The sequence below is a fragment of the Callorhinus ursinus genome, unplaced genomic scaffold, assembly GCF_003265705.2.
Source record: "Callorhinus ursinus isolate GAN/ISIS: 27379988/994484 unplaced genomic scaffold, GSC_fseal_2.0 scaffold8, whole genome shotgun sequence".
Classification (NCBI taxonomy): Eukaryota; Metazoa; Chordata; class Mammalia; order Carnivora; family Otariidae; genus Callorhinus; species Callorhinus ursinus.
In genome coordinates, this window is record NW_027397070.1 from 46,056,600 (window position 1) to 46,076,178 (window position 19,579).

The following is a 19,579-nucleotide window of genomic DNA, read 5'->3' on the forward strand; positions in this document are numbered from 1 at the left end:
CAGGGAAGAATATCTAATGGAAGAAAGACAGTCTCTTCAACAAATGGTGTTGGGAAAATTGGACAGCCACATGCAGAAGAATGAAACTGGACCATTTCCTTACACCATACACACAAAAACAGACTCAAAATTTATGAAAGCCCTAAATGTGAGACAGGAATCCATCAAAATCCTTGAGGAGAACACAGGCAACAACCTCTTCAACCTTGGCCACAGCAACTTCTTGCTAAGCACATCACCAAAGGCAAGGGAAACAAAGGCAAAAATGAACTATTGGGACTTCATCAAGATAAAAAGCTTTTGCCCAGGAAAGGAAACAGTCAATAAAACTAAAAGACAACTGACACAATGCGAGAAGATATTTGCAAATATCATATCAGATAAGGGGCTAGTATCCAAAATCTATAAAGAACTTATTGAACTCAACACCCAAAGAACAAATAATCCAATCGAGAAATGGGCAGAAGACATGAACAGACATTTCTGCAAAGAAAACATACAAATGGCCAACAGACACATGAAAAAATGCTCAACAACACTCGGCATCAGGGAAATACAAATCAAAATCACAATGAGATACTACCTCACACCAGTCAGAATGGCTGAAATTAACAAGTCAGGAAACAACAAATGTTGGCGAGGATGCAGAGAAGGGGGAACCCTCCTACACTGTTGGTGGGAATGCAAGCTGGTGCAACCACTTTGGAAAACAGTATGGAGGTTCCTCAAAAAGTTGAAAATAGAGCTACCCTATGATCCAGCAATTGCACTACTGGGTATTTACCCCAAAGATACAAATGTAGTGATCTGAAGAGGCACCTGCATCCCAATGTTTACAACAGCAATGTCCACAATAGCCAAACTATGGAAAGAGCCCAAATATCCACTGATAGACGAATGGATAAAGAAGATGTGGCATATATATACAGTGGAATATTACACAGCCATAAAAAAGAAATCTTGCCATTTGCAACAACATGGATGGAACTAGAGGGTATTATGCTAAGCAAAATAAGTCAATCAGAGAAAGACAATTATCATATGATCTCACTGATATGTGGAATTTAAGAAACAAGGCAGAGGATCATAGGGGAAGAGAGGAAAAAAATGAAACAAGATGAAACCAGAGAGGGAGACTAAACTGTAGGAGACTCTTAATCTTAGGAAACAAACTGAAGGTTGCTGGAGGGGAGGGGGGTGGAGGGATGGAGTGGCTGGGTAATGGACATTGGGGAGGGTACGTGTTGTGGTGAGCATTGGGTGTTATGTAAGGCTGATGAATCCACAGACCTATACCCCTGAAACAAATACTATGTTATATGTTAATTAATTGAATTTAAATAAATTTTTTAAAGATTTTATTTATTTATTCATAAGAGACAGAGAGAGAGAGAGAGGCAGAGGGAGAAGCAGGCTCCCCGCTGAGCAGGGAGCCCAATGTGGGACTCGATCCCAGGACCCTGGGATCATGACCTGAGCCGAAGGCAGACGCTTAACCATCTGAGCCACCCAGGCACCCTTAAGTAAATTTTTTAAAAAAGAATGGGGGAGTTAAAAAAGTCACCATTCGGCATCGTGGCAATAATTGATATCATTAAGAATCTTCAGTGGAGGGTGCCTGGGTGGTTCAGTTGGTTAAGCAACTGCCTTCGGCTCAGGTCATGATCCTGGAGTCCTGGGATCGAGTCCTGCATCGGGCTCCCTGCTCAGCAGGGAGTCTGCTTCTCCCTCTGACCCTCTTCCCTCTCGTGCTCTCTATCTCTCATTCTCTCTCTCTCAAACAAATAAATAAAATCTTTAAAAAATATCTTTAGTGGATGCTAAAACTAGTGGTAAAAATTTGATGAGCAGAAGGGTGTTTGCATAGTCTCAAAATATCTTTCCATAAATTACTTAATAATTACAAAAGGAAAAATTGTAATTTTTAAGTGGAGAAACCTGGCAGACATAGTCTTAACCAACTGATGAAAATTAACATCAATTACTTCATGATGTAATGCACTGAAAAGTATACATCATCACTTAACAGTATATGCCTGCCAAAAATGCATAATCTGATTCTGCTCATGCAGAGGCATCAGACAACCCCAACCCTGGCTGCTATTCTTTAAAACTGTTGAGACCCTAAAAGACAAAGACTGAGAAACTGTTTGAGATTAAAGGAGACTAGGATATATGACAACTAAAATGCATAATCAAGGATTATATCCTAGACCAGAAAAAGAAAAGTTGCAATAAAGAACACTACTGCGACAATTGGTGGCAAAATTTGAATATGGACTACAGATGAAATAATAGTCTTATATCAATGTTAAATTTTCTGATTTTGATTACTGTGCTTCTAAGAGAATGTACTTTTTCTTAGGAAATACCTTCTGAAATATTTAGGGGTAAAGAGGCATGATGTCTTAAACTTATTCTCACATGGTCCAGAAAAAAATGTATATCATTTATATATTCATATTTTAACCAACTGAGCCACCCAGGCTCCCTTATATATTCATATTTTAGATAGATCTATCTTTGCATACATAAAGAGGGAAAGAAAATGAGGCAAAATTGGGTGAAAAGTATATGAGACCTCTTTGTACTCTTCTTGAAACTTTTTTCAAAAATGTTACCCAGATAAGAGAAATTGCAAATCAAAACTACAGTGAGATATTACTTTATGCCTATTAAGATGGCTACTACTGTCAGAAAAATAGAAAATAACAAGCACTGGGAGGATGCAGAGAAATTGAGCCCTTGCGCACTGTTGGTGGGAGTGCAAAATGGTGCAGCCATTATGGAAAACAGTATGTAGGTTCCTCAAAAAATTAAAAATAGAATTACCACATGATCCAGCAATCCACTTGTGGGGAAATTTCCAAAAAGAATTTAAAGCAAGATCTTGAAGAGATATTTGTGCACCCATGTTCATTGAAATATTATTCAGAGTCAAGAGGTGGAAGCAACCCAAATGTCCATCCACAGAAGAATGGATAAAGAAAATGTGGTAGGGCGCCTGGGTGGCTCAGTTGGTTAGTGACTGCCTTTGGCTCAGGTCATGATCCCGGGACCCGGGATTGAGTCCCGCATCAGGCTCCCTGCTCGGCGGGGAGTCTGCTTCTCCCTCCGACCCTACCCCCTCTTGTGATCTCTCTCTCACTCTCTCTCTCAAATAAATTAAAATCTTAAAAGAAAAAAAATGTGGTAAATGCAAACAATAGAATATAATGCAGACTTTAAAAAGTAGGAAATCCTATTACAAGCTACACATGGATAAACTTCAAGGGCATTATGCTAAGTGAAATAAGCCAGTCACCAAAGGACAAATACTGTATGCTTCTACTCATATGAAGTATCTGATGCAGTCAAAATCATAGAAATGGAAAGCAGAAAGGTAGTTGCCAAGGGCTGGAGAGTAGGTAGAAGAAATTATTGTTTCATGAGTATAGGGTTTCAGTTTTGCAAGATGAAAAAGTTACAGAGATCTGTTGTACAACGATGTGAATATATGTAACAGCTGAACTGTGTACTTAAAAATGGTTCAGATGGTAAATATAATGTGTTTTTTACCACACACAAAAAATAGTTACCCAGGCAACTCTGATGATAGCCAGGTTTTAGAACTGGCAATAGCAGGTTAAGGGCATGGAATATGCCCACATTACTCTACATCTCCAAAACTGTAGGTTTCAATATCATGCAAAAACTAGGCTGCTTAAAAAAGTAAGTTACAGGGCAATTTCTTTACTTTCCTGACTCCGTATTTCCAACTTCTACAGATTGAAAAACTGAAACAGCAATTGAATGAAACAAAGGAAAAAGCCCAAGAGGAGAAGGAAAAATTGGTGAGTATCTAGGTACACTAATACTTTTACTTACTGGGTGGTCAGGTTTCTGGCAAGCTCAGATATTTAAGACACAATAAGAGTAAGTGAATAGCTCAGTGACCTTAAAGCTCACGCACTTGATTGTACAGAAGCTCAAAAATAACATAAAATTATGTTATTGTAGAAAATGATCTGGTAGTAGTGGTACTACTGAGTTTGTCATTCTTTCTTTGGCTTTTCAGTGGACAGAGGTAGGAAATAAATATATAATGAGTCCATACCAATATTTTCAATTCAGATGCAGGAGTACTTGATCTGAGGGTTTATTACTTGATCTGAGTCTCCTTTATCCCTCACCAAAGGTCCTGCTTTTGTTGTTGTTTTGCAATACAGTGATAACAAATTTATTTAGTACTTTTAGAGGATTGATTTCAACTTTTGCCTACATCAGACCAGTTGGTGTTCAAAACTGCACCACCAGACTAAATGATTTGATCATGGCATGTTTCACATCATCAAAACCATCTGAATAGATCTGCTGAAATAATTTGTTTAAAGCTGCGTCTCCCTCCAACTTCTCATTTTTTCTTCTTTGATTTCACTGACCAATTTATCCCAATTTTTTGCATAATGAGATGATGATGGATATAAATTCCTATGTCTGCTATGAACTGTTTTGGTTTGGCACATCTCCTTGCCCCTTTAGTTTTTCCCATCTCACAGCCTCTGTCTTGATTTCATTTTAATTTTAATTTTTGTTGAAAGTACTTTAAATGTGCACTGTTCTGGTATTATAGGATGAAGAAGTCTCAGTTTCAAATTGTAATTCTTTCCAGAAGGAAGTTTCACCAAAGCAGACAACTCTTTTTCTGAAAATTCCACATTTACATTATTCTTCTGAACATTCTTGATTTGAACATTCCTGATCACAAGTGTAATGATTACTTGAGATTGTGTTTGATACCAGTCATACTTGATTTTTGACTGATGAGTCCTCTGGGATGCAGACTCCTCAGACTGTGATCCATTCTGAGATTCTTGACACCTTTTAATCCAGACAGTAAAATCAAATCTGCACTCTATAATTCCTGTCCTCCTAGAAAAGCTTCTAAAGCAGCAGCATAGTTTTTTTTTCATGGTATTTACATATTCCTTTTCTCAGCATAGCAGTGGAATTATTTAGATTAAGTTCAAGAGATTTCTTTGCATCAGCAACAGCATCATAGTAATTCCCAAGAAGAACGTGACAATAAGCTCTTTGACAATAATATTGTCCATCATCTGGTTTCTGTTCCAAAGCCTTAGTCAGCTTCTCTAATGCTGCCTGGGGGTCCTCATCAATCAGAGGACCTGATAAGCTCCGGGAAAACTTCTGGGCTGTTGCAGGTCCTACTGCAGCTGCTGCCATCCCTAATAATTGCTGTTGCGGTTAGAGCTGCCACCCCTGAGGTTACAAGCTGCCCCACTGCCCAAGGGGGAACTTCTCCAATAATCCTGTTCTTAATGATATCGGTATAATCGAGTAGTTGCTTCAAACCTCAATACATCAACAGTCATAATACCAATATTACCACTAACATAGATTAGTGGAAACAGATTTAAGATTTTAGGGGGTGCTTGTTCCCCTTAGGATATATACAATAGGGATCTATGATCAAATTACTTTGCCATTTGAAAGAATTCCTGTGAGGTTATGCCACCAACTGAAGAACACATTTTGCTTTTTTTTTTAGAAGTTGCTTTTAAAAAAATTGTGCATCTAAAATTATGTAATTATATAATTATGTAAAATATTTATGTGGCTCCAAAGTCAAATCTATCAAACATGGTGTATTCTGAGAAATCTAACTCCTATCCATGTCTTCACAATATGCCAGAGTATATTGTCAAAATTGATTTTTGTCAACATGATAGGTGAGTATTCCAGTGTATCTTAATTTGCATTTCTCTTATTATGAGCTACATTGAACATTTTTTCATGTTTGAGGGTCATTTGCATTTCCTTTTGTTATTTCATTCATTTTTAAAATTGTGTTATTGGCCCATTCTTCCTCCACTTCCTCCCTCCTTTTTTTCTCTTCTCTCCTTTTCTTCCTTTTCTACTCTTCCTCCTCATCCTCAGCCTTCTCTTCCTCCCTCTTCCCTTCCTTCCTCTTTTTGCCCAACTTCTCCTTCTTTCTTGATTTATTAGAGCTATTGGCCCTTCCTTTATCTCTTAGTTCACTAATTTTAATTTAGGGTTAGGGATGTTATTTGTCTTTCTTACAAATTAAAATCCTGTTTAGTCTTCTCATACCTCTTTTTAATAATTACATTTTCTGTATAAGATCAGCTCATTTGAGAATTTTTTTCTTATTCAAGGCACTTGGTATCTTCTAACAAAAAGTAAAACTTGATGCAAAAGTAAAAAGGGAACATTTCTTCGAAGAAGATAGACAAATAGCCTAAGGCTTCAAAGGGAACACAACTCTGTGGGGCTTTTGTTCTTTTTCCTAACTCGCTTACCTGTTTTTTTGCATACAGGAACAAAAATATACTGTGCAAATAAATGAGCTGGAGGGACAGTTCCATCAAAAAGCTAGAGAAATTGGCATGATTCAGACAGAGCTGAAAACAATAAAACAATTCCAGAAGAGAAAAATCCAAGTGGAGAAAGAATTAGATGATGTAAGTTTCTTTATTTCTTTAAATAAAAGTGATTAGAATTAACTACAAGCATACCTCGGAAATATTGCAGGCTCGGTTCTAGAGTGCCACAATCAAGTGAATATCACAGTACTATACTTCATGTGTGCAAAAGCCTTCATAGACATTTACTCCTGTGAGATGGTAAAGGACTCCCTTTGACATTTCAGAGGTTATTTGAGAGAAAGCGGAAGATATAATGAGTGCAGCACTGGGTGCAAGTCTTATTTCTAAGACTTTTCTAAGCATTGATTTCTTTGTGACTTCACCAAATCTTAGCCAACACACCCTTCCACATTTATCAGCAACTAAACCTTTGGAGTGACTTCAATAAGAAACAAATTACAGGGGTGCCTGAGTGGCTCAGTCAGTTAAGCCTTTGCCTTCAGCTCAGGTTCTGATCCCAGGATTTGGGATCAAGCCCCAAGCTGGGCTCCCTGCTCAGTGGAGGGTCTGCTTCTCCCTCTCCCTGCTGCTTATACTCTTTCTCTCTCTCTCTCAAATAAATAAAGAAAATTAAAAAAAAAGAAACAAACAAATTACAGTTCTTGGGAAACATTAGGGGCAAAGTAGCAAAGTCCTAAAGGAAAATAGGTTTAGACTGATGAAGGATGATTTTAGAACATTTTAGAAGGTTCTCTGGTTAAGGGTGGGCAGGGCGAGGAAAACTGAGTACTTTCAGAAAGTTTCTCTGACCTTGCTATGCTTTTTCTCTTACTTTCCATCCCCTCAGCTCAGAATATAGTTTTATTGCATTAGTAATAATGTAATAAATGATGCACTTATGCTGGGGATAGTAGCTGAAATCAGCTTTGTGACTTTGGGCAAGTTACTTAACCTCTCTCTACCTTGGTTGCCTGATCTGTAAAATAAGGATAATAAGGGTTACTCATAGACTCGTAGGGTTATTGTAAGGACTAAATGAGTTCATATATTTAAAGTGCTTAAAGTAGTGTATATCATATAAGTGAAAATTGTATTTATAGTGGCATGTAGCTCTCTGAGGACAAAAGTCCTGATTTGTAGCATTTGCTGATTTCCTTGGTATAAATACTTGTATTATGGCCAATTTCAAGCTAAAACACTTTAACAACCTGCTAGCAAAATTCCTGGTATGAGCCTGCTCCAACGTGCAACTGAACATTGCCGCTATTACTAGTAATAGTAAGAGTATTACCACCTAAGATAACCATATTTCAAGTAGTGTAGGGGCTAAAAGTTGGTGCTGTGAAGTCAGGCTGCTAGAGTATACTGTTTTTACTACTTGGGTATCTTGTTAAATTTCCTCATCTAAAACATGGAGGTGAGAATAATGGTACCAACTTTAAAGGGTCATTGTGAGGACTAAATGAAATAATCTGTTTTAAATGCATAGCACTGTGTGGTAAATATTACCTGTTGTTGCTGACCCTGCTGCATCATTACTACTGCTAAAATTATGATTACAGCCATGAGAATTATTTAAGGCCCTTCCACCGTCCCTTCTAGTGCCTCTGACTCTTGGGCATGGTGTTCTCCAAGCATGCAATGCCTCTCAAGCCCTCCTTGGGCTACACAGAGCCCTGTTTAACAAGCACAAGCTTTGATGGGAAACCAGAGTTCCTGCATCCTATTTCTGTCTACCTTTTAGCTGATCACCAATCCAAAGGGTATATGCGAAATGAGTAAGTCAGATAAGACAATGTAGTGTTGGAAATTATGGACTTCGTGTCCTGGTTCTGCAGCTGATAGCTGTATGGCTTTGGATAGTCTGTTAACTTTTCTTGAGTCTCAGGTTCTTCATCTGTAAAATGTAGCTGTAATATCACCTGCCTCCTCTTAGAGATGCTGTGTGGATTAAATAATGTAATGTATGTAAAATACTTAGCACACTCATTCCTATTAATCCCTGGTAAGAGTAGTAGCATAGTAGTTATTGATGTTTGCTTGTTGTTTTAATTATATAGCTTTAAAAATCTTAGTAGAGGGATGCCTGGGTGGCTGAGTCAGTTAAACGTCTGTCTTCAGCTCAGGTTATGATCCCAGAGTCCTGGGATTGAGTCCTGCATTGGGCTCCCTGCTCAGAGGGGAGCCTGCTTCTCCCTCTAAATGCTGCTCCCCCTGCTTGTGGGCGCTCTCTCTCTCTGACAAATAAATAAAATCTTAAATAAATAAAAATCATAGTAGAGTACTCTTAAAAGCTCTAATTAAAGGGATGACTTGGCACATTTCAGGCAAGGTAGGAAAGGGAAAGACACTTTCTTAGACTGGAGGAATGTGGAGGAATGTGTTTTAACTCTATCGTAACCGCAAAGTTATCCCAAAATCTTCCCGGTAGGCTTTGTTTATGAACCTGATAACTTGTTGCTTTACAACTGGTCTTATAACTGTTTTATTTTATTTTTTATTTTTATTTATTTATTATGTTATGTTAGTCACTGTACAGTACATCATTAGTTGTTTTTTTTTTAAGATTATTTATTTATTTATTTGACACACAGAGAGAGAGAGAACACAAGCCAGTAGAGCAGCAGGCAGAGGGAGAGGGAGAAGCAGGCTCCCTGCTGAGCAGGGAGTCCGATGCGGGACTTGATCCCAGGACCCTGGAATCATGACCTGAGCCGAAGGCAGACGCTAAACTGACTGAACCACCCAGGCGTCCCCATCATTGGTTTTTGATGTAGTGTTCCATGATTCATTATTTGCATGTAACTGTTGCTTTAACATTGTTCTTAATTTTTTAAAAAAGATTTTATTTATTTACTTGAGAGAGAGAGAGAGAATGAGCCGGGGCAGGGGGCAAAGGGAGAGAGAAAGAGAGAAGCCAGCTCCCTGCTTGCTGAACAGGAAGCCTGACGTGGGCCTGGATCCCAGGACCTGGAGATCATGACCTGAGCCGAAGGCAGATACTTAACTGACTGAGACACCCAGGCACCCCTAAAACTGTTCTTAATTTCTGTAGCTCACCATTATACAAGCTCCTTTGAAGTATTTTCAGAGGAACTCTCTCCTTCTATGAGTTTGCAGACCTTTTTCTTTTTTTTAAGATTTTATTTATTTGACAGAAAGAGAGAGCACAAGCAGGGGCAGCAGCAGAGGGAGAGGGAGAAGCAGGCTCTCCATTGAGCTGAAAGCCCAATGTGGGGCTCAAAACCAGGATCCTGGGATCATGACCTGAGCTGAAAGCAGACATTTAACCGACTGAGCCACCCAGGCACCCCATGTTCCCAGACCTTTAAAGTCCTTAAAAGAGCAATTGTGTAATTGTCTTGCCTAGTTATTTTATATTTGTGTTGTTCTTTAATTTTGTAAACTGAGGAGAATAAAAGGAATCAAATCATCTATTTGTGTATGTCCTTGTCACTCCTCACTAGTTCCTAGATTAGTACTTAATAATAAAACTTGCAGGGTGCCTGGGTGGCTCAGTCAGTTAAGTGTCTGATTCTTGATCTCAGCTCAGGTCTTGATCTCAGGATCGTGAGTATAAGCCCTGCATTGGGCTCCAGGCTGGGCATGGGGCCTCTTAAAAAAAAAAAAAATAATAATAATAAACTTGCTAAATGAGTGATATAAGGCAACCATCTAAAACTAAATCCTTTCATGGAATTCATAGAATCATAGAACTGGAAGAAACTTTAGGGCCTATTTAAGCCATTCTACAGACAAGAAAACAGACACAAAGTTGTTAAGTGACTTTCATGGTAAGTTGTAGAGCTGGCAGCAGAAGCCTGGTGATCTGAATGCCAGTCCAGTACCTCTAGTCCTGCTCCCTCTATTTTTTCACCTGCTTTAGTAACCTGTTACTGCAGAAAAAATTACCCCCAAATCTAGAGCTCAAAACCATAACAAACATTTGTTAGAAGCAGATTTCCATGGGTCAGAAATTTGGGAGAAGTTTAACTGGGCAGTTCTGGTTCAGGGCCCTTCATGAAGTTGCAATCAAGATATCAGCCAGGGTTTCAGTCATCTGGAGGCTAGATGAGAGCCTGAAGATCTGTTCCCAGGAGCCAACTCACATGCTGTCAGGTTGGGGCCAAAAATTACTGGGTGGCCTCAACATCTTCCCATGGGGGCCTTACAGAGGGTCCTGATTGTTCTCACAATTTGGTCAATGACTTTACCCAAAGTGAGTAATCCCAAAGAAAGCCAGACAGAAGCTATCCCTTTCTTGACCTAGCCTTAGAAATCATAGAAGTTGTGGATATATTTTAAAACCACCAGAGTCCAAAGTATGTATTGATGCAGGAATGTTCTGATCACGTCCCTGAAGAATCTTTAGTATTTTTCTATTGTAAAACCCAGTATTGTCCAGATGTCTTGGTGTGAAAGTCAAGACCCTATACCTACTTTGGAACATTAATTTTCTCCTTTTACTACACCGCCCCATGTGCATCCCATTTAATCCACCCAAACTGGATATTTCCTCATCCCTGAAGTCTTTTCTGCTATTTTTAAATAATTACACTGTTTCTTTTGTCTGGAATATACTTACAATAGATCTTTATCCATTAAAATTTTACCCATTCTTCAAAGGCTCAGCTCAAATGCATGTTCTCCATAAGGTGGTCCCCAAAAGTCATGTTTAAAAGTATTAACTTCCCTAAAAAAAAAAGTAAGAATTTTCTTCCTTCCATTTATGATAGCTTAGATGAAACTTGAGGGTGTTATGTTAAGTGAAATAAGTCAGAAAGATAATAATAATAAAACTTGCTAAATGAGTGATATAAGGCAACCATCTATGATGGTTGATATCACTTATATGTGGAATCTAAAAAGAGCTGAACTGAGAGAAACAGTAGAGTAGAGGTTACCACAGCTGGCAGGGAGGGGGATATGAGGAGATAGTGGTCAAAGGATACAAACTTCCAGTTCTAAGATTGACAAGTTCTGGGGAATCTAATGTATAGCATGGTGATTAGAGCTAATAATCCTGTATTACGTACTTGAAAGTGCTAAGAAAGTAGATCTTAAGTGTTCTTACCACAAAAAAGAAATGGCAATTATGTGACAGTATGGAGGTGTTAGCTAATGCTGTGGTGGTAATCATTTTGCAATATATAAGTGTGTCAGATCAACACATTGTACACATTAGATTTATACAATGTTATATGTCAATTAACCTCATAAAGCTGGAAAAAAGAGAAAAAATAAAAAGATTATTAGCAAAAAAAGTAATAATTTTCTTTGTGTGTTTTCACGGCATTTTGTATCTCTTTTATACCCGTTAGCCCATTCTACCGTGACGTATTTATCATCTGTCTTATCTCCCCTGCCAGATCACAGTCTTTGAGGCATGAACAGTGTTGTTCCTTTGTATTCACTGAAATACAAGATACACAGTAATGTTCTATGCATCTTTGTTAAATGCTGAGTAGGTCTTTTCATTAAAAATGTAATTGCAGGAATATCAAGTTTCTACTAACTAGATGGGAGGAATCCTTTCATAATGTATAAGTATATCAAATCATCATAATATACACGTAAAATACATTACTGTTAATAATTCCTTAAAAAAGCTTAAAAATTTTCTAAAAGGAATATCAAAAAAATTTTTATACAAAAATGCTAAAGACTGAATCAAGTTAAGATCTGTAACTTTTTAGGAACTCTCAAAATAGCTGTCGGAAGTATAGGTATACATTCTGAATCAAAGTGAATTAACTAGTGCATATTTTTGTGTGCCACGGTATGATTTCTTAAGAACAATATTGCCACCTAATGGAGAAATAGATTTCAGACTTTTCAAAAAGGGCCATGGGCCAGAAGACTTAAAATTCAAAGGCAAAAGATACTGGCTTATGGGAAAAAATAAGGTGGTTGTCTGGAATCCCAAATATGGAAGAATTAAGGCAGGTGTAGGGACCCATGAACTTAAAATGGGAAGAGGGTGTATACATAAAGGAAGAAAATTAATTAAAGTGTGTATATAGAATTCACTATACAAATTGAAAGAGGCTAATTAAATTTAGATGATCACAAGGTATTCAAAGCATAAATTTTAAAGAAAAAATGATATCTATGTGATTAACAGAAGGAGCATACATTGGTAGGTTGCAGTTATTATTTTTAATAATTTGTTTTAGTTTTTCTTCTTTTGACAAAGTGATAATACCCATTTCAGCAAATCTAGCTGACAAAAAAAAAAAAAATTAAAAGCTCTCCCCTGACAATTATACTACCTAAAGATAACTGGTAAATATTTTGGTGTATTTTCTTTCCATTTTTCTTCCTCTATGTAGAAACATTTAAAAATATGTGGTATTTTTTTTAAATGAGGTCATTATGTACAAACTGTTAACCTGACTTTTTTATTTTTATTGTGAACATTTTTCAACACCATTACATACTTTTCTATAAAATCTTTTGACTAGATGCATAGAATTCCACTGGGTAGATGTATCATGATTTTTTTATTTTTAAAAAATTATTTATTTATTGAGAGAGAGAGAGAGAGGAGGGTGAGGAGCAGAGGGAGAGAGAGAGGAGAGAATCTCAAGCAAACTCCACGCTCAGCGCAGAGCCCGACACAGGGCTTGATCCCACGACCCTGAGATCATGACCTGAGCCAAAATCAAGACTCCGAAGCTCAACCAACTGAGCCATCCAGGCACCCCAACGTATCATGATTTATTAATTGGTCCCTTCTTATTGGACATCTGAACTGTTTTCTTTTTTCTTTTTTAAAGAATATGTAACAATCTTTTTTTAAAAAGATTTTATTTATTTGAGAGAGAGAGAACACAAGCAGTGGGGAGGGGCAGAGGGAGAGGGAGAAGCAGACTCCCTGCTGAGCAGGGAGCCCGATGTGGGACTTGATCCCTGGACCCTGAGACCATGACCTGAGCTGAAGGCAGATGCTTAACTAACTGAGCCACTCAGGTGCCCCCGGACTTCTTTCTAATTTTCCACTATTATACACCATGATGAACATCTAATAACAATATTTTTCTACATCTGTAATTAGCATTTAGGGTAACTTCTTAGATATGGAATTTTTTTAAAGATTTTATATTTATTTATTTATTTGTCAGAGAGAGAGAGAGTCAGGCAGAGGGAGAGGCAGTCTCCCTGCTGAGCAAGGAGCCTGATGTGGGACTTGATCCCAGTACCCTGGGATCATGACCTGAACCGAAGGCAGACGCTTAACCGACTGAGCCACCCAGGCATCCCAATTAGAGGTGGAATTTATAGGTTAAAGAACATAAGCTTTTGAAGACTTTTGATAGGCATTACTTAATTATCTTTTGAAAGATTTGTTAATTTATGGATTTTTGAGGGAGTCCAATGGCATATGAAAGGTCCATCCCTGCACATGCTAAGATGATAGACATTTCCGTAAACTTGTATATTGACATTAATTTTCAGTCTTTAACGATGTAAGAGGCCATTTTTTAAAAAGTTGTATGAGAAATATAGGGAGAAAGAACATCTGAAAGAGATCATATAAAATGGAGATTTAATACAATTAGGACAGGAAAATTGTTAAGTATAAGGGAGGATGATAGTAGATATAATAATAACTAGGCTTTATATTAAACGGTTACTATTCTAGGTACTTTACATGTATTGTTTGTTATTTAATCCTTGCTACACCCTATGAGCTAGTTACTATTATTATTCTCTTTTTATTCCTGGAAACCTGAGACTTAGAGAAGTTAAGAGATTAACCCAGAGTAAAACAGTTGGCAAGTGAGAAAGGTCTGTCTCTTGCGGAAACCCTTCTCTGCTGTCTTTTTTACGGCATGAAGATTAGATTGAGTATGCTATTTCAGCCTGACTGATTGCCAGGAAATGTAGACTATAGAATCATAGCTTTAAATTAGTTTACCTTTCTTTGCCTAGAAGAGTTTTATGTCCTTTTTATTCCATGTAAGCATGTTTTGAGGACAGAAGGATCTATCTGTGGGAATCATAGGGAGATGTGTTTTAGATTAATACTAAGAAGAATTTTCTAAAAATGGGAACTATGAAATGCTAATGAATTAATGAAATTTGAATTAGTGATACTTCTGTCTCTAGCTATTTTTCTCATAGAAGGAATCCTATATCAAGTAGAAAATTGTATACACTGTGACTCTTAAGATCCCTTTCTATTCTAAAATATTATTTTTTTAAGTTTATTTAAGTAATCTTTACACCCAACATGGGCTTGAACTCATGACCCCAAGATCAAGAGTTGCATGCTCCTCCAACTGGGCTAGCCACATGCCCCAATTCTAAAATATTATGATTCTATGAGTCCACATGATATTTGAAAAATATGATTATGAGAACAACTTGTCCTGGGAACTATTGTTCATGAACAGCTTTTTAAAAAATTCAATACTGATCTTGTAAGTCTGTAGAAGATTGGTCGGAAAGCTGGTACTCACGGGCAGGGTCATGGAATTTTTCTGTGTTCAGGATTAAGAAATAATGTATAACAGAAAACGTTTCTTTATTGAGAATTTTCCAGGAATGTGCCTCAATCACCCCCATTTCCTATTGATCTTTTGTTGTTGTTGTTTTAATTACAGTTGAAGGAGAATTTAAGGAACACAGAGCGGAAACATCAGGAGACTCTTAGAAGATTGGAGGGCAGGTTTTCTGAAGAAAAGGTACGACATTTTAGAGTTAATTAAGAAATATTTTGTTTTTAAAAAAAGAAATATTTTGTTTACTAGAACAATATAAGTGTCTATATGCATGTCAACCTTTCCTTTGGATCTTATTAGATGAGGGTTTATCAAATCACAGCAGAAAAAAGAAAAAACAGAGAAAACAAAACTTGTTCAAGGTATCTCAGTGTTTAGTCCTTTTCCCCCCTCTTAGAGATTCTTTTTTTTTTTAAGTTTGTTTTTATTTATTTATTTATTTATTTATTTATTTGACAGAAAGAGAGAGAGAGCACAAGCAGGGGGAGTAGCTGGCAGAGGGAGAGGGAGAAGCAGGCTCCCCGCTGAGCAAGGAGCCCAACACGGGCCTTGATCCCAGGACCCTGGGATCATGACCTGAGCTGAAGGCAGACGCTTAACCGACTGAGCCACTCAAGCGCACCTCTTTTTTTTTTTTTTTTAAGATTTTATTTATTTTTGAGAGAGAAAGAGAGGACAAATATGAGCAGGGGCAGGGGGAGAGGAAGGGGAATGGGCAGAGGCAGAGAGAGAAGCAAACTCCCCACTGAGCAGGGAGCCCAATGTGGGACTCAATCCCAGGACCCTGGGATCATGACCTGAGCTGAAGGCAGACACTTAACCATCTGAGCCACCCAGGAGGTGCCCCTAGTTAGAGATTCTTGAAATCCTCAAGAGGGATTGTCATCTTACCAAGGCTTCAGGACACACCCGCCTCAGCTTGGTGTTCCCCTGGTGGAATGAGAGCGGCATGTACCACATTATATAGGGGGGATGGGGTGGGAGCGGTCACTCTGGTACTCATGAAGGTATTTCCCTAGTCAAGCCAAGCTAAACTAAGGATGTTAATAAAAGGGGGCTCAGAAATGTTCCTTAGCATATCACAAACTTCCATGTTTCTCTGTGTCTCCAATGTTAATTCTCCAAATTGTGGGAAGTGCATTGGAACACTTCTTTTCTACACAGTCTTTTCAGAGGACCCATGGTTTTTCTAATTCTTCTAATTTTTCATTCTTAGGAAGAATTGAACAGATTTTTTTCAGAAATTGGTAGGGATGTAGCAAGTTGAGGGTGGGGCAAATATGTACTCACATCAGGTTTAGATAAAGGATTTGCATCAAGAAGTGGCTCTGGATTTCCAGTTTATGTAGTGAATAACCTAGGAGTGGGGCAGGAACCGCATCTTGGTACTTCCCCCTGGGCACTTCCTGGCACTGTTAGGAATGGAAGTCCTTGGGAATGGGCTGCTCTCCATTGCCTTTTCCTTCTATCCCACCCTAAGCTTGATCTCTTCCCTTCTAACTGTAGCATTCTACAAACAAAGGTTAGGAGTGCTTGGTCCGTTTATAGAATACCTGACTGACAGTGCTTATATAAATAGGATTTTTCTGTCTGAAAGCAGGTGGCTGCTGGCCTTTCCTTCATAGTTGCAAGATGGTTAATGCAGCTCTAAGATTTGTCTGTGTTTAAGGCCAGAAGAAGGGACGCTCCAGCTGTGTCTGTCCTTTTTTTTCAAATTTTTATTGTTATGTTAATCACCATATATTACATCATTTGTTTTTGATGTAGTGTTCCATGATTCATTGTTTGTGCATAACACCCAGTGCTCCATGCAGAATGTGCCCTCTTTAATACCCATCACCAGGCTAACCCATCCCCCCACCCCCTCCCCTCTAGAACCCTCAGTTTGTTTTTTCAGAGTCCATCATCTCTCATGGTTCGTCTCCCCCTCTGACTTACTCCCCTTCATTCTTCCTCTCCTGCTATCTTCTTCTCTTTCTTTTTTCTTAAAATATGTTGCGTTATTTGTTTCAGAAGTACAGATCTGTGATTCAACAGTCTTGCACAATTCACAGCGCTCACCGTAGCACATACCCTCCCCAATGTCTATCACCCAGCCACCCCATCCCTCCCACCCCCCACCACTCAGCAACACTCAGTTTGTTTCCTGAGATTAAGAATTCCTCATATCAGTGAGGTCATATGATACATGTCTTTCTCTGATTGACTTATTTCACTCAGCATAACACCCTCCAGTTCCATCCACGTCGTTGCAAATGGCAAGATCTCATTCCTTTTGATGGCTGCATAATATTCCATTGTGTATATATACCACATCTTCTTTATCCATTCATCTGTCGATGGGCATCTTGGCTCTTTCCACAGTTTGGCTATTGTGGACATTGCTGCTATAAACATTGGGGTGCACGTACCCCTTCGGGTCCCTACATTGTATCTTTGGGGTAAATACCCAGTAGTGCAATTGCTGGATTGAATGGTAGCTCTAATTTCAACTGTTTGAGGAACCTCCATACTGTTTTCCAGAGTGGTTGCACCAGCTTGCATTCCCACCAACAGTGTAGGAGGGTTCCCCTTTCTCCACATCCCCGCCAACATCTGTCGTTCCCTGACTTGTTAATTTTAGCCATTCTGACTGGTGTGAGGTGGCATCTCATTGAGGTTTTGATTTGGATTTCCCTGATGCCGTGTCTGTCCTTTTTGATCTGCAAACCATAAAAGATTTCCCAGAAGCTCTTAGCAGATTTCTTCTTACATCTATCTCATTGGTCAGAACCATGTTATATTGGATGCTGGGAAAGTGAGTGTGTTGTTTTTCTAGAGCCTAGTGGAAGCTGGGAAGGAAAAGGGAGGATGGGAATGAGTGTTGGGATGGCCAGCCTCAGCAGTAGCCATCTCACCATGTTAGGGACAAACTCCCTGGTTAGGTAGGAACTCCTGCGGTGGTGTGAACCCCAGTGCCGCTGGTTTATGGCAGTGGGCTTTCCAGTAAGCCTGTTTATTCATCTCATACCGTAGCATGCTCCACCTGGTCATCCTTTCTGTTCCTTGAACCACCAAGCCCTTTCCCAATGGCATATTTTTGTATTTGTCTGTTCCTTTCTGGAATGTTCTTCCTCCAGCTCTGACTCTTCTCATTCTTTTTTTTTTTTTAAGATATTTATTTATTTATTTATTTATTTATTTATTTATTTATTTATTTGACAGAGAGAGACAGCAAGAGAGGGAACACAGGCAGGGGGAGGGAACACAGGCAGGGGGAGAGAACACAAGCAGGAGGAGGGAACACAAGCAGAGGGGAATGGAAGAGGGTGAGGGAGAAGCAGCCTTCCCGCTGAGCAGAGAGGCTCTATCCCAGGACCCCGGGTCATGACCTGAGCTGAAGGCAGACGCTTAACAACTGAGCCACCCAGGTGCCCCTGGCTCTTCTCATTCTTCAGAGATCAAGTGTAATTTCCTCAGAGATAGATTCTCTAAACCCCAATCTAAAAGAATCTCCCTCAATTACTGTCTGTGTCATTACTTCGCTTACTACGTTGACAGCATTTATCACAATCCGTTAATTCTCTTACTTGTCATATTGCCTGCTATGAATCTCTGCTCTGCCATTTACTAACAATCTAACTCTGCACAAGTCACTAACCTCTCCTTCCCTCCATTTCCTCAGTCCTTGTTTTGGGGGATAATAATAGTGTCTGATTCTTAGGGTTGTTGTGAGAAGTAAATAATAAATATAAAGCTCTTAGAACCAGGCCTGGCACATAGTAAATGCTCAATGCATTTTGAAGATTTATTTATTTATTTATTTATTTTGAGAGAGTGAGAATGAGAGAGAGAGAGAGAGAGCACATGAGAGTGGGGAGGGTTAGAAGGAGAAGCAGGCCCCTCGCCGAGCAGGGAGCCCGATGCGGGACTCGATCCTGGGACTCCAGGATCATGACCCGAGCCGAAGGCAGTTGCTTAACTAACTGAGCCACCCAGGCGCCCCATGCTCAATGCATTTTAATTATTACTGTTGCTTGGATCTCACCTAGAATATAAGGTGAGATTTTATCTGGGACTTTATCTGTTTTTTCACCACAGAATTGCCAGCATCTAAAAAATCTGGGACAATATTAGTGCTCAATAGGCGTGTGTTGCATAAGTAAATAAATGACTTGCCACTTTGTATTTAGCATAAATTTCTCCCAGCTCTGGGAGAAATACTTTCCAATACTGATGTAGAATTTTTTTTTTTTGTATTTTCATGTCATGTTGCTTCTTTAATGGGTAGACCTGGAGGTACCCTGAGGTTCCCATGTTCACACTCTCCTCTTTGCTAGCTCCTCCACCAGTAATTGGAGCTCTTCACATCGGGTCATGTGACAGGAGTATGTTTTTTTGCCATTATGAAATCAATACTTCACTTTTTGATGTGTAAATTTGTTAGAAATATAACTCTGTATTAAAATATCCTATTTTCTTTTTTAGCACCGACTAGAACAAGAGGCTGAAAAGAAGATAATAATGCTGGCAGAGAGAGCTCACCATGAAGCTCTTGTGTAAGAGACTGCTGTCTCCTTTTCCTTTCTCATATCCTTTCTGACCTCTTTGCTGATGTGTTTTGTTATTTTTTTTAAAGATTTTATTTATTTATTCATGAGAGACAGAGAGAGAGAGAGAGAGAGAGGCAGAGGGAGAAGCAGGCTC

At 38.8% G+C, this 19,579-nt stretch overlaps 1 protein-coding gene and 1 pseudogene across 6 annotated transcripts in view; one reads left to right on the top strand and one right to left on the bottom strand.

The window, feature by feature from the left end:
- The window catches only part of BBOF1 (basal body orientation factor 1), a 54,646-nt gene that overhangs the window by 6,997 nt on the left and 28,070 nt on the right, over positions 1 to 19,579 (top strand). For all 6 annotated transcript variants that reach the window (XR_012379068.1, XR_012379069.1, XM_073895543.1 and 3 more), the window contains exons 3-6: positions 3,768 to 3,833; positions 6,339 to 6,482; positions 14,996 to 15,076; positions 19,361 to 19,431. Coding sequence is in view for 4 of the 6 variants with exons in the window: in XM_073895543.1 (XP_073751644.1) it covers positions 3,768 to 3,833; positions 6,339 to 6,482; positions 14,996 to 15,076; positions 19,361 to 19,431 (362 nt within the window). In the remaining 2 variants the exon portion in view is untranslated. The remainder of the gene's footprint in view (positions 1 to 3,767; positions 3,834 to 6,338; positions 6,483 to 14,995; positions 15,077 to 19,360; positions 19,432 to 19,579) is intronic.
- LOC112822655 (protein SGT1 homolog pseudogene) lies at positions 4,247 to 5,223 on the bottom strand (annotated as a pseudogene).